Source organism: Myiozetetes cayanensis, unplaced genomic scaffold, assembly GCF_022539395.1.
Source record: "Myiozetetes cayanensis isolate MyiCay16 unplaced genomic scaffold, myiCay2020 scf1, whole genome shotgun sequence".
NCBI lineage: Eukaryota > Metazoa > Chordata > Aves > Passeriformes > Tyrannidae > Myiozetetes > Myiozetetes cayanensis.
The window spans coordinates 108,459,889-108,475,781 of record NW_026086604.1 but is presented as its reverse complement, the minus strand read 5'-3'; the positions used below and the strand labels follow the sequence as shown (position 1 = coordinate 108,475,781).

The following is a 15,893-nucleotide window of genomic DNA, read 5'->3' as shown; positions in this document are numbered from 1 at the left end:
TTGATGAATCGCTGCATAGGGCTTTTTTTACTTGAACTATTTACTACTTTACATATTGTAATTATATTTATATTTTAAATATAATTTTAAATATAATTTTATAATTATATTTATATCTTTACTTAAACTATTTTACATATTACATATCATAATATGTAGCTTTTACAAAAAAGTGAGAACAAACCTTCAGGCTCACTCATTTAGAAATGAGCTTTTAATTCTGTTCCTGCACTTACAGGAATATTTTTTTTTGTTAAATCTACTTCAGTACATAATATTTTTCTTGCAATACAATCATCATGCTTGTAGCTTTATTTCAGTTACTTGTGAAATTCATTTTGAGCAGTGAACCATGTATCATCCAGTCATTTAATTGGAAATATTCAAACTCCTCTCACTGAGAAAATCACTGACTCCATACATGTTGTTTAAGTGATACATTTCAGGCTTTCACTAAGAAATGAGATTACTGACTGGATTTGAGTTAATGAAATAATAAGTTATTGTGCATTTAGTTCTCCATTTTTGAACTTGTTACCCATTTGAATAATTCCTTAGAATAAATTAGAGTACCTTAAGAATCCAAAGCTATTTACACTGAACTAAAATATTACCAGTGCTGGTTCAGGTTTTAGATAACATCAAAAAGAAAACAAGGAAGCTTTTACAGAAGTATCTTGCTTTTTCTGTAAAAAACTGATGTACTGTTACATTTTTTTTTCCACTTTTGAGAGCACAGTGGCAGGTTCCAATGTATTTGAAATCTTCCAATGAATAAACAGCTTTGCATTCTAGAAATCCTCAACAATAGTGACAAACCCCTCCTGAATTAGGGCACTTCTTCAAGCCAGCTGCTTCCTGATAATCAACATGTCACTCCAGCAGTCTGCATAAATGCTACTCTCTAATTAGAGTTACAAGCCTTGTTGAGAGCTCACATGGCCCTTTCTCTTCATCTCCTTAAATCCTGGGCCAGGTCCCAGCCTGAATTTGCATTGCTCTGTGGTAGTTTCATGTAGTCAGAATCTGTGTTGTTTTCTGAGATTGAGATCAGAATCACTTTGCTTACAGATGTGGAAATTTCAGTGGAGCAGAGAAAATATTTTGATTGCTTTAGCTAATCATTTAAGGAGGGCAACACATCCGGTTTAGAATTTAACTGGAATTTACTTTTCTTAAATATAGTAAATATTAACAATGAAATGGAATGTAGGTGCCCTTAGCCATTGCTACAAACCATAGCTGAAAAGATGGGCTTTTATGGAAGGGACTCTTGCTGTGACAACCTGGAACCTTTTTGCTGCTATCAAAGTAAGTAGGATGTGTTTGAGGAGCTGACTTGAAAATATACCATGTGGGAAGTGTCCAGTTCTTCCTGCAGAAAGCATCCTCATTTGCATTGTGGAATGGTTTCTCTGAGGGGACTAATACTAGGGACGGACATGCTAAGGTTTAGGAGATGCCAATTCCAGCTGATTTGCCAGCCTGCTGTGGGAATTTGACCTGCCTGCGAGCACTGTCTATATGAGATGTCTTTGCCATTGAACTGCCTCTCAGAACTTGTTACCCTGCTGTTCGCCACCTCACTGAGTAATTTGCAAACTATTCCTCTCTGAGAAACCCTGCCAGAGGTGACATCTAGAACAGGCTATTGTAAACTTTGTGTAAGAGCTGTCTCTGAACGACGCTTGGTGTCCAGGGTATGCCAGCTTTCAGATGCAGTTCTGGGTTCCTCTACTGAAGAATTCTGGCTTAGTCCAAATGCCAGTAACTGGTTTGAATGTGTCAGGTCGTGTGTGAATCCAAAGAGAAACCTAAATAAAGGTAGGAACGAACAGTTAGAAATAATTTTTGAAGTTCTAATCTGTCTTTGTCCTTTCTTTCCTTTCTGCAACATTTTGAAGGATGCACGCCAGAAGTTCCGCTCTGTGCTGGTTGAAGCAACAGTAAAACTGGATGAACTGGTAAAGAAGATTGGAAAATCTGTAGAAGACTCTAAACCTTACTGGGAAGCTCGAAGGGTGGCCAGGCAGGTAAGAACTTTTGCCTTCCGAGTTTGTGCTGGTAGTTGGAGAGAGCACGTAGTGATGGCATTACTTTCCTGCTATTAATAACACTGTAAGCATGTGCACTTGGCTGATGCTGGTCTGTCTCTTCAGTTGCATGTCAGCCATGGGAATTGATGACAAAAGTGTATTTCTTCGCAGCTGCAGCTGCACATGTTCTTCAGCCCAGGAACAACTACAGCAAACACAATAGCAAAGGACTAGTTCTTTTCTCCTCTTGTTATCAATGGTCTTTCAGAGCCCTGCTCTTTCCTATCAGTAGTTGTAATTATTTGAAAGTACAGTGTAGACTTTGTGTTTCTGCTTTTTCTTCTTGCTCAGCAGCCAAATGGCTGCAACTGGAAGCTGCTGGGAAAGAGGCTGGAGTCGGGCAGGCTTGGGGAAACCTCTGCAGGGTTCGGTGCTGATTAGGTTGTGATGAAGCTAAATGTGGATATAAAGTTCTGGGATGAATGTGCTAAATGCGGCTCTAAAGTGTTTTGGTTTGGGGAGAAGCTGACTTCTGCTTTCTCTACTGTCATCAGGACCTTACCTCCCTTGTCCCCAGCTACCGCTTGGTTATTGATAGGCCTGTGTGGCTGAGGTGAGGAGGGATGAGGCGTGGAAATAAGGGTGTGACCTACTGGCTGAAGGGAAAGCAAGAGAGCTTGTGAGATATGAGGCAGCTTCTCATTTAGGGAAAAAGCTGCTGAGTGTTGAGTGTGTGGTGGCTTAGGCAGTGCTTCTTCTTGATGTCTGTAGTGGGGTTTGCTGGTGTCTGAGGCTTTTTGGGTTTTTTCCCCAAAGGGAGGCTGTTCCTGGTTGCTACTTGTGTTTTCTCTTGAGGCAGGGAGGGTCAGGAAGAACTGCCTAGAGCTGCTGCTTCTGTGCAGCAAGGAAGGATGTGTGAGGTGGCATCTGTGGCTGGGTAGCCAGGATGTGATTATGTTCCAGGGGAGAGTGAGAGATGGGGTAACATGTGTGAAATACATGAAAATTACAGAAGGATTTTGTTTGAGAAAATAGGTATGGGATGAGAGAAGTCATGTAGGTATGTGCCAGATGGCACAGCATAAGAGAAGGGGAGAGAAGAGAATGCATCCTCAGAACAATACACAGGAAAGGGAGGCATGAACACAAACCTCATTCCTTTGAAATTTGATGAAGCAGGAATTGGTTTGATGGGATGTGGCACTCGAGATAATATGTGAGTGTCTTGATGCTTTAAATTGCTCAGCATTGTTTTGGAGCCATTGTCTCAGGTGGTGGGGATGAAATGTTGGGCTTTTATGCTTAATCCTACAGACTGGTAGTGCAGCAAATAGGTAAACTCTGCTTCAAAGCACAGTGAGTAGAGTATCTACTTATCTCTACCTGCTCATGGGGCCTATGGTGTGTTGATGGGTGATGTGCTAGAGATAAACCAGTAGTAACCTAGAGAATTTAATAACAAAATAAAGTGCGATTTGGAAAAAAAAAAAATCCCCCAAACCCTGCCTTGATCATGACCTTTTACTTCTATTACTGTAAATAGCTGTGTAAGGCACAGCATGCATAGGACTTGCAAGAGTTCTACTTGGAAAAGTCAGTGGAAGAAAAGCAAACTTTTCAGTACAAAAAAAAAAAAAAAAAGAAAAAACTTCAATTGACTTTGAGGTTTGTAACATCAAACAGTGAGAGCAGTGAACTTTGCTCTCTATCCTGAAGTTGGCGGCCCATTATGTCCTGGAAATGCAATTTTGTATTGTTATGTCTTTGCTACCCTTGAAATCCGTTCCATCATTGTGGTTCAAAGGTGCTTTGCAAGACTGAAAAGAAGAAGAAACCCAAACCACTGAAGGTCCTTAAATTAGTAGAATTGCTGCTCTGGTATTGGGCTTGATAGAGAGAGCCATATTTTTCTCCCAGTCCATTGTGTCACTGGCTAGGTTTAAATGCCATTTATCCCAGATCTGCTAATTTGCCACAGACTCAGTTTTCTTTTAATTTCTTGACAGAATTTTATTTTAAAGCAGGGATTCCCATTCTAACTGTTCATTTCACTTTAGTCCACTTTGTATTATGGAGCTGGTCATGGAACAGAACTCCCTGGAAGATGGTCTCTGGTTTCCCTTTGGCTTTTTATCTAATAAAATCTTAAAATGAAAAATGTGAGGGCCAAGAGGAATACTAGCATTGAAGGACAGCGAGCCCATCTGGAAACCAGAAAGATTGTAAAGATTAGTACGAACCATCAGTAAAGCATCTGCCTAAGGAGTTTTTCTAGTTTTAATTTAGCCTAGAAAAATTCCATTTAACTGGGAGCAAATACACTGTATTAAAGCAGGGAGAAGGGCTGAGTAGATAGGGAAATGTGAAACTGGAGGAATGTATGAGAATATTAACACAGTTAGATGCCAATTCCCATCTTTCTTTTTACTTTTATTTGTAAAACTGTAGAGAAATGATGGCAACAGCTTTTTATTTTTCCATTTAAAGTTATAATAACATCTAGCCTATGAAGAATTGTCTTCCTCCTCCTGTCTTTACAGTTATTTTAGACCCATTAGGCTTCCTCCAAAAACATAGGCATAAGTTTCTTGGAGGCTGAAACAGCTTTAATTAAACTGTAAGGGAAAAATGCGTGACTGTACTTGTAAGGGAAAGGGAAGTGTAAGTTCTTGTTTGTTGTTCTCAGTAAAGGGAAGTAAAAATATAACCTATAAATTTTAAGTCTTTTGGGACTAAAGAACTACATAATTAATGACATTTAGTTTGGCAGAAACGCAGGAGTTGTCCAGAGTTACTTGCATGTAAGGTGTCAGTTGCAGGGTGAGTTGCCTGATACAAGCTGTATTAAGTCACGTTGAGGAGCTTACTTTCATTTGGCACCAGCATAACTCTCTTTTGGAAATACTTGTTTGATCTATTAAGATAAAACTTGGTAAGAAAGGTATGAGGGCAGTGACATGAGGTCAGCAAAAAACAGGTCACCAACTCAAGTAAGACACTTGAGAAGCTTTAGGGCCTTGAGCCCTTTTGTCTATCCAACCTTATCCCTACTTTTGAAATCCTGTGTTGGCAGAAGATGGAGAATTCAAAACAAATTAACTCCCCCGGGCAAAAGTCCTGTAACATCTTGTTTGTGTAATGTTTGCCAAGAGAGCCTCAGTTTGGCCTATCTCAGGGTGAAACTTTGTTTTAACAGAACAGTGGCCCTTTAGCGTTAGGATTTGAGTACTTTGCCCTCTGAAATAGTGGCACAGCGAATCAGGATGCTGTCTGTTGGCACAAAAGCAGTAATATTGTGCTTTTGCTGAGGTGGAAGTGAGAGCTGGCTAATACTCTTGCCCCTGTAGTTTTCTGCCAAGACAACTTTGTTGTGACTCCTCCTTTGGTACACCAGTGGGCCTTTTGTGTTGATTGCAGGCACACCTTACTTTGGGAGCATTTTGATGCAAATGTGTTGTTCATTGAAATTTTAAAGTATTTCTGCTGCAAGAACTTTTTTGTGGTTTGCATACTGTCTTTTCGCATTATTCTTTAACTGATACCGTGAGGCCCAGATTCAATGGAAGAACCTTGGCATATAGCAGAGGACTGTGCATGTACACAAGCAGTGACCACATCGCAGCAATATGCAATCCCTGTAATCCAGAAGGTGGCCCAGGTTCTAAGTGTTCAGAAGATCAAACTTCCCATGTCTGTTTGCTGTGGGTGTTGTTTTTTTCTTTCTTTTCTTTTTTTTTTTTTCTTCGTTAGTAATCCTCCTCCCTAGCTGACTAGTCAAAGAATTAGACTTCTCTTGCCCAAAGGTAATGGGGAAGAAGGGTGGAGTTGCCAGGAAACATTAATAGTGTAAACAGAAGTTTTGAGCCTCTGAAGTAAGGAGTGTCTTAAGCCACTGTTGACTTAACATTTTGGAGGGCTGGGGCTAGAAAGTGCCTCCTGCGCAATAGTATTCACAGTAGTGCCTGAGCGAGTGATAGAGTGGGGAAGTGTGCTACCTCCCCAGTGATAGCATGCCCTGGGTCAGGATGCTGTGCAAAAGCAAGTGTGGTCTGTTGCATAAATCACTGGGCTGGTAGGAGCTGATTTTGTGCGGCTGCATGGCATAGATAAATGACTTCGTCTCTCTCTTAGTTCCAATATAAAATGAAGCTGTCAAGCTGCTGTGAAGCCGAGTTCATTAAGCGAAGTAAAAACATTTGGGGGTCATCAGGTGAGAGGTGCCATTAAAACTCTGTTATCCGTACATCATCACTTGTGAACCCTGGGACAAACTGAACAGGAGAACTTGCCTTTCTGCTTTGCTTCTGATGGATAAAGACTCTGATAAAAAATGTGTTCCCACCCCCACAAATTAACATTTGTAGTGAACCTAAACTGAATAAAAGTCATGGGAGTATTGCTTCTAATTAAGCTTTAGCATTTTTTTGACGAACGCTGAATTGGATAGGAACGGGGATCCCCGGAACAGGAGGCTTCCTTTTACCCCCTGCTCCGAGGGGGAGAGGTGCTCCCTCCCCCATCCACCCCGCAGCGCCTCATGACCCCACAGAGGGACCACGGGGCCAGTCAGTCAGGCAGCAGGGAAGCAGGCAGAGAGAACTTTATTGATCTGACAACAGCTTAAGTACCTTTTGGAGGGATCACAAGGTGACCACTGGGAAATCAGGAGGTGTTACAAACAACCAATGATGATAAAGGGTTAACAACCAATAGATGAGTTTCTAGTTATCTCTCAGACATTCCACAGGTACACTGAGGTATTTTGGGAAGAAGAAAGGTTACGCAAAGGTTTAAAATCACCATCTTGGACACGTGATCAATATTACAAACTCCTGCATTCTTTTATATATAGCAGAGTTACCCCAACATTTTTTGGCTTAATTTTTGGTTCTTGCTTGTTTCTTTGTTTGCTTTTGGTTGGATTTTTTTGCAGGGTGAGGAGTTAACATTTTAGTCCTCGATATTGGCTCAGGTTGGGAGTAGGTGAGGATGCTTTGCTCAGCTGTAGTACTGAGCTTATTTGGGAAGGACGTTGTTTTGCTTTGTGATATTCCCTTCATCTCCCTTGCCTCATTTAGCTTTTGCAAAAAAGTGTCAGAAAACTTGCTTCAGGCAAAAATAGATGAAAGATCTATGCTAGGTTACATCTATATGTATCTCTTACTAAGGGGCCCATCTGTACCATGTATTCATACAACAATATGTTGAAGGATATGCATGTTCTGCTTCCTCTTGAGTCAAGTCTTCCTGGTTTGATTTTACAACTAATTCTTCTTTTCATGTTGTTGGCATACTTTCTTAAGCAGCACTCTTTTATCTCAAAAGGCTTGGAAAAACACACCGGAATCAGTATGTACAACAGTTCTTCCCCATCGGTGTCTAGGCATAGCTGAGAGCAAGTGCAGCTGATTGTGTTCAGCAGAGACAGCTAACCTATCCCGTTCACTGCAATTTTTATGTAGTAGAGCTCCTTTCTCTCACCTCACCAGTAATCTTTCTCTCATGTAATATTCTATACTGGATTGCCACATCTGTGTGAAGAGATCAGCTGACAGAGCAAAGAATTATCGGGGATGAGCCTTCAGATATTCAGATCCTGGGTCTCCGTTCTTCTTGTCTTCAGAAAACTGAGGAGAGCCCAGTTACCAATGGGAAATCATTTCCTCTCTCAAATGTGAATTTTGGTTGGTTTTGACCGGTGGGATCAGAAGTTAATAGTGGACACCGGTAGACCAAGGTGGGTGGTTAGCTTTACCTACTGAAGTGTTTAGTGTCTAGTCTAGGATAATAATTTGGGCCTTTAATCACTAACTGTAATCAGTGGTGGGAGGTAGGTGCATGTGAAAAGTGTTCTGATATACATCCCTTCTCAAATGCGAGGGAGTTCAGGCATCTCATCATGGAACGTTTCGCCCTTTGAAAGTTGTCGGGTGAATCCTGCACCAAGTGGTTCAATGAATCTTGTATCCAAAGGGAATCAGGATCAAAAGTAGCTGCTGTAACCTTGCAGAACAGGAACTGAGGAGGAACTGAACCACTTGTTGGTGAAGGTGGGAGGGTTATAAGCAGATAAGCACACTTCCCTAGTTGGAAGAGTCTTCCTCCACAGAGGAGACTGATATCCTTCTTTGCAGAGATCAGGACTGCAGTGCCAGTAAATAAAATTTTCCAAAGTGGCCATTGCATCTCATCTTCTAAGTGTTCATCTTGAGATGTCTGAAAGTAGCAAGTACGAAAGTTACAGATGGTAACTTCCTTAGCTCAGGAGACAAAAACTTTTTAAATCCATGTAAATTGGAGGTTCAAAACTGCCAATCACCCTTAAAATTTAATTAGGAATTGGAAACTGGGGTCTTGCTAGTGTCAATTCCTGCAACACCCAAGTTTCCCGTCCAAATTCGCTCAGTGAGTGAGAGCTGATAGGATCACAGCACCAGCTGTCTCTGTTGTGGAAAGGAGGGCAGCATTGAGTGTGGATGACAGCTCCTGGGTCCAGTTCCAACAGTGGTAAATATCCCTCTGGTTCCTAGCCACTAGATGTGTTATCCTTCAGTATATTGACTTCTCATGTCATAAGGAATCTCCTTTCCCACCCTACTTTTATGAGCTCATGTTTAAGACAATAAGGAGTTAAGACTGATTTGTATTATCTGGTAAGCTTATCTTGGCAAAAAAAGGTGGAGGGAGAGGGAACTTGAGAAGCAAAAATTAAATGTCAGCAGAACAGTGACAGACATGCATTCCTGTTTTGCAACTTGCCATGGAGCTAGTAAAAAGCAAAATTATTGGCACAGTTACAGTGGAACAACCAACTGACCTTTCCTGGCTGAAAGAGTGTTTCTGGTTAACTATTCAGAGACCAAATAACTATCACGTGGATTCACATTTTCAAAGGAAGAAATACAGAAACTTGAAAATAAACTGACAAATCTTCTACAAATCTTCCCAACTGTTCAAGAAAAAACTCGGAAGACCCAGAGTACTTGACTGCTTTCCTTGGCTCTAGTTTGGTGCTGTGTTATTGTTAAGTAATCATACAACCATGAAATGGTTTGGGTTGGAAGGGACCTTAAAGATCAGCTAGTTCCCACCCTGCTGCCGTGGGCATGGATGCCACCCACTAGATCAGGTGGCTTAATGCCAAATCCAGCCTGGCCTTGAACACTTCCACAGATGGGGCATCCATCATTTTTCTGGACAACCTCTTCCAGTGCCTCACTACCTTCTGAATAAGTAATTTCTTCATGACATGTAATCAAAATCTCTCCTCTTTTACTTTAAAGTCATTTCCCTTCCCCTATCAGTAGGGGTTTTTTGTTTGGTTTTTTTTTTAACATTTTGTATTATTGATGGTGTCTGAAACCATGAAGCATGGAGGCTGTGGGTTGTACCTGATGGCCTGTGAAATTCTATGTGTCCTTTTTGCTCCCTGTGGGCCTGCTCTAGGACTGAACCCCTTCTTCCCACAGACTCTTTCATTTTTTTATTACAAAACACATCATTAAATCTTGGGGAAACCATGCCGATGTGACGTCAGTCCTCTTGAGAAATGTGGAGTTCCCACTGCTGTGATCCCAAGGGGTGTTCTCAGTTTATTAATCTCGCTTTCCACATGGTGCATAGCTGGCTGCAGGGCCAAGCACCCATCTGAAGAGGAAACAAGCCAAGCGAGGGAATACGTAATTTTATTATTGAGGGTGAGGAGTCATTTCCTGGACTTCCACCAGGGAATCCACTGAGTTTCGTAAACTTTATTTCTAAAGCAGGATGTACTGTGGGTTCAGTCAAGAAAATGTTTTGCCATGCTCAGAATTTGGAGTGGGGTTTTTTTGATCTCTCTGGTCACGGTTGCACAGTTCTGTTTGAAACCCCCAGGTAGTGTGCAGGAGTTCCTGCCTTGCATTCAGGTGCGTGTGGCTCGGTGTTTCGCTGCTGCCGGATGGAGCTTATGCTTGATGTGTTCTGTTTGCTCCACCTGAATGCTTAAAACCTGGAAATTGTATTTTAAGTCTTGAATTATGGTTCTGTTGCATTTTCCTTCAGGCCAAAGTAGCAACAAAGCCTAAGAAGCAGGGAGTTTAGGTAGACTTACCTGGGTCAACAAGCTAGGTTTTATCTGGCTGATTTACATTATTTATTTACTTAAAGTATGACTCAATGTGACTTTTATATTCTGGCTCTGTCATCTGGTTGAGCAGTGTGACATTCAGGCATCTCAACTAGCTGTCCTTAAACTGCTGAGAAGATAACAGATGTTGCCTGGTCAGATTTGGAAAGTTCTGCCAAAGATCTGGTCTGTGAAAGAAAGCTCCTTAATGTGTTTGTCTTCCCATCAACCCTACTAATGCAGGATAGTGGGTCAGTGTGACTGGCAGGTTTTTACCCTCTTAATCCTGGGCAGATGGAAATTTGCCCCATGTCTGGGAACACAAACAACTGCTACTTCACAGATGAACTGAAAAAAAAAAATAATCCTTACCTGATTCAAATTTAGTGCTTGGTTGCTTATATTTCCTGCAGACTAGATGGCATCTGTAGCAATATCACCTGTAAATACTATGTTCTTGGATAGTAGGAACTAATTTTTAGCCACTTGTTTGTTGAAATACCTGTAGTGTCCCTCTTATAAAAATTAGAACTCCTGTGTCTCTCTGTGCTTTCTGTGCCTCAGTGACTGGGTCTAGTTATTTTGGGTTTGTATTTATACATCCTACATTTTTGTTTAATGTGAGGACTATTCTGTTGATGGATGATTAGTTTGTATAAGCTATTGATGCAAAAACTGTTTTTTCATCCTTACTTGATGTGCTTTGGAGGATTCCATTACACAGATTTGTTAGCTGTGCACTGTAAATTAGAAGTTCTTCCCTCTTCTTCTTTTGTTTGTAGAAATAGAAGAAAATACTCTTTTGTTTTGAAGAATTGTTTGTTTTACTGTTTTGAAGAATTTATCTGGAGAGAAGGAGAAAATTACTCTCTTGTGGCGTCTCTTTCTCCCGCTTTCCCCAACCCCTCCAGAGCCTCCATCATTTCTCAGCTATTATGGATGGCAGTAGTACAAAGCCAGATAGCTGTTCAACCTCCTCTCCATTAATTGTCAGGAATCCAATGACCTAATTATTTTTCCTACCTTCAAGAATGTTTTGGGGTTTCTTCTTGTTGTTTTTCTTCTGTTGTGAAATACTAAAAGTGTTGTGCAAGTAGGTCTCAAGTATTGGAATGCTGGGGTAGGTAGGTGTGGAAATACTCTCTGTTCTTTTGAGTAACAAGGAGAGGGCTAGGACAAGAAAATTTTGGGTTTTTTTAATATCTGTCAACTGATTTAGGCAGAAAGAAGTGATACAGGTGATCTGCCTACTGTGCTTAGCCACAGATGCAATGGCAGATGCTGGCACTGGCAGGAAGGTATAAATAGCTCTCAAAGGGTGCTGGAATGTGAAAATAGAAGTGAATTCCTTTTTCCTCTGCTGTTGTCTGAAGATTTGATTAACATCATATTGCATCCTCTTCAATTTGTCAAAACCCAAGAGATTAGATAGTGCGTTCCTTTGTGTAGCTGTAACACTTTTATAGCTATTGCCAAAAGGCAAATCTACAGGAAAAAAAAAAATTTAAAGGAAAGACTGCTTTGCTTTGTTCTCTCTCACCATTTCCCCTCCAAATTTTTTTCTGTCCACTAGTAAAGGCTATTTCAAGAGATTGTAAACCACGGACAGGATAATCTGTTAAAAATAGGAGTTGGCATTTGAGCCTGGGTGACTTGAGGTCAGGGTGATATCCTATGTACCTGTTTTGTGGGTAATGGCTCAGGGGTGACTACTGAGGGCATCACAGGTCTTGCAGCTTTGGGGAAGTTGTTCAGCCAACCCAGTCTTTGCTGTCTGTAGTGGTCTAAATAGGTGCAAGTTTATTATGAAATGATAAATGCTCGTGCTAGGTGCTGCTGCCAAAACAAATATGATATGGATGTTGGTTACTGCCTTCTGGGTGTGCTTCATTATGACTTCTAGTAAAACAGTATGAATTTAGGAGTTCTTGTTTGTTCTTGCTGGAAAAGATTATCTGAAGAGCCTAATCCCTGTGTAGCATGTGTGGGAATGGCTCTGCATTGACAGTTTATCTTAGAAGTATCTTTCAGTTGCAGGAAACTCGAGGTTCTACTATTAAATGAGAAATTTTGCTGCCAGGATGTAGAAGAAATGTCCATCTCTTTTAGATGTGTCTGCTTCTGGTGGGTGGGGTTTTTTTTTTTTGTTGCTGCAGTTTGGTTTGTGTTGGTTGGTGGGGTTTTCTTTTTCATTTGGTAAAGGGTGCTAATGGTTTGTTCTCAAAGGAGGATTTTATTGCTGTGAAGTGGAATTGACATTTTCCCTATTCCTGCTGCTACCTAGACTTTTTCCTTCATGGAATGGATTTAGCCCTTCATTTGTCCAGGGTACCACATGCAACTATTTCTTTTAAGTGAAGCAAGCCTATGAGTCACATGTGCTATGGTATCATATAATTCCATTAGGAAAAATTTTAAAAGGTCAATAGATAGTTATCTTCAACATGTCCCTTAGGAAAATGACTGTCTCAAAAGTAGCTGTGAGCGTGCAAAGATGTACAAGGTTACCCTGGGGCTTTCTTCCAGAGCATATCTCTGCTCTTGAGGATGGGCAATTGCTGGTGGGTGTGAGGCTTTCTGGGAACTGGGAGAACATGTCCAGAGCAGCTCATCAGCCAGGTGAAACTCCTTCCCATGTGCCTTGTTTTGGTTTGTGCCAGTATGCGTGCACAAGATGTGCTTTCAGACCAGGTTGCCAATCCCTTGCCAACACTCTGGAAACTTCTACTTAAAATCATTTGCTGCTTTGGTGGCAATTATGTGAGACAATGATCCAGTGTTTCTCCTGAATTTATCTGTTGCATCTGTATATGCTGAATGTTTATTATCTAGGATAATTAGCAAATCCACTAAGGCAGGCAGTGTACTTCTTGCAGGGTGCATTTGTGGGAGTTTGTTCCTCGCTTCTATATTTAATTCCAGCTAAGGAGGCTGATGCCAGGTGTAGATGAGCATGTAGAGCCTCTCTAAACCTAGAAACCAGCTGTAAACCCTAGACTCGCTGAGTCACTGCCTAAGCTCTCACACTGCAGGTGCATATTGCCGGGAGGATTATCTTGATGTTTTTCTCTCTTAATAAGATCTTCTACCTTGGAGAGAAAAGCTTGGACATATTCTGTGATCCCCTCTTCCAGAAGGCAGCAGAAGCTTAATAATTTTGGCCACAAACAAGTGCACAGCTAACAAGCAGATGGCAGTGAGTGCCCAAGATAGTATTAGGCTGCATAATATGTCATACTCTGGTGCCATGGACTTGTTAATCAGTGTGAGTAACTCCAAGCAGACCAGCGTCTCTCAACAACCGCATGAAGAACAAAGGAGGGGCAAAAGGCTTGGGGTAGTGTATCCCATACAATCTCAGTGCCCAAAATGAGCATCACTTCCCTATTCCTGTAAGGCAAGGAGCTGGATCAGTTAAAACCAGTGAGGAGACCAGTAAATTTCAAGTGACTGACTGCACAGTGGCGATGGTTGGCTCAGAGGTGATATTTTTGCCCTTGTTTCACAAGATCCTAGTGTACAGCCTAAATGGGAGCCACCAGAGAACAGAGACGTACTGGCAGCTGATTGTCCAGTCCAGGATTTGCCTTAACAGCGTTTAGGGAGATCGTATGTTTAGATATTTTATTTCCCGTTTCCTTCCGTAGCTCCTAAAAAAGGGAGGTAGGATTCTGTCTTTGAGGAGTCAAACTGTCTCTATGCTGGTAACAGAAGTAGTTAATGCTGGTTGTGCCCTGAACTTTCTGTCTCTTGGAACGTGTCTTATGATCCTAAGGGAGTTACACATATCACCTAACTTGAGCATAGAGCTGGATTTCTCTTGACATGTGCTTTGTAGGTCTACTCTTATTTCCTGGACCTTTTTATAGACTGCAGGTCTACCAGGAAAGTAACACAGAACCAGGACTCAGGTCAGTCTTGTGGCAATTAATCTCTTAGAAGAGATGGAGTAGATGCATGTAGGGGGCCAAAAAGCCCAGCACAAGAATAAGACACCTAATGAAAAGCAGAGACTAAGGGACATATGGCTATAGTGTTTCATAGGCAGCAGGGAGGAAATGGTTTGTCCTTCATAAAAATCTAGCAAGGCTTGTTTTCACTTTTTCCTCCTCCTCCACTTCTCCTTCTCCATCCGGTTAAAAATCTTCAAATCTGCTTTTGAAAAAGCAAATTTTAACCCATGTACAATTGTAGAGCTTTACAATAAACAGCTTAAAGAATGAGGGTGTTTCAGACTCTTCAGAGACTGTATTTTGTCAATAATGCAGTCATTGCAGATTAATGTGTAGCTCTCAAGGCTTCATAGGTCTGTCAAAAGGAGGTCACTTGCAAGGCTTTGGATTTTAGAAGTTGTTTATAAAACTTTTACGTGGCCTATAGCAAGAAGGGGTTTCTCGTGGTTTTCACTACTTCTCAGTTATGTTTTGGCTCAAAGTTTTCAGGCTGTCAGGAGAAGGGAAAGGAAGGTCGTGGTCCTTAAGAAAAGCAAACAAAACCCCTACCCCCAATTACACCACTAGTCTGTTTATTCAGGAGAGTGTGACTGAGAACCTAGGAGAACATTCAGTGTCACTGCAAAGTTTTTGCAGCAACATTCTTTGGGTTTTGAGAAACTCTTAAGAAAAAATGATGGTATTTGATATAAATACTGGTTGTACAGGACCTCTGGAGGTCATCTGAGCCCAGCTTCCTGCTCAAAGCAGAACTGTCACATTGCTGGATTGCATCAACCATGTCTTTGCTGAGTCTTGAAAACCTCCAGAGATGGAGATGTGTAAACTCTCTGTGGGTCACACTGCTCTCCTGATAAGAAAGACTTTTTTTTAGTGTGCAACCTGAACTTCCAAGCTGCTGTCTGATGGCTGTTGCTCCATGTTATACCATCCAATACTGCCGAGAAACATTCACTTGACTCTGTCTTTACAGCTCCCCTTGAGATATCAAGGGGGTATCTGGCACCTAATTACATTACTCCTTAGTCTCCTCCTTGGCAGACTAAATAAACCCACATCCCTCAGCACTCCTTGTAGAAGTCATTGTAGGCCTCCACCCTATCTTGTCATCCCTTTTGAACTGAGGGCCTGGATGTAGTGTTCAGTATACAACCTCACCACCACTGATTTGGGAGTGGCCAGGATTGGCCAGCTATAGCCCTCTTAACGTAGCCTAGGACATGGTTTGCCTTCCTCCCAGCAAGACTGCACCTTTTCAGCTTTTTCAGCCCGACACCTGTTGTAATGCACAGGTCCTCTTTGGTGGGGCTGACTGTGGGATTATTCCACTTACAGGTGCAGGACTCCACGTCTCTCCTTGTTGAACTTTGTAAAGCTTATCTTGGCACAGTCAAGTTTCGCAAGTGCCGTCTGGGTTGACGTTCTGCCATTTGTTTTTTCAACCACCTCTTCTGACTTAGTGTCATTTGCAGATTTACCATGGATGCAGTTGTGCCACTATCAGGATCGTTATTAGGATGTTGAGCATTATGGGCCCTTGTGTTGATACTTGGGCTGCTGCTCTTGTTAAGGGCTGCCAACTGCATTGAAACAGGTTGAGGAAAAAATGGAGCCAAAATAGCAGCACTCAGTGTCTGGTCACTGTGAAGGGTGCAGCGACCGCTCAGCTGCCTTCACCTTGTAGGCTTCTGAATTACTGAATCTACTGCAGTAGTGGATAAGACAGGTATGCTGTGGTCAGTGAAGGGTGATCCTGCTGTCTTCATCCCTACCACAAGCTTGTGTAGGATGCCCTGG

The 15,893-nt window shown here is 41.6% G+C and overlaps 1 protein-coding gene across 1 annotated transcript in view; it reads left to right on the top strand.

The window, feature by feature from the left end:
• SH3BP5 (SH3 domain binding protein 5) overlaps positions 1 to 15,893 on the top strand; it is a 52,373-nt gene that overhangs the window by 10,582 nt on the left and 25,898 nt on the right. The window contains exon 3 of the mRNA XM_050315620.1: positions 1,905 to 2,033. Within this exon, the coding sequence (XP_050171577.1) occupies positions 1,905 to 2,033 (129 nt within the window). The remainder of the gene's footprint in view (positions 1 to 1,904; positions 2,034 to 15,893) is intronic.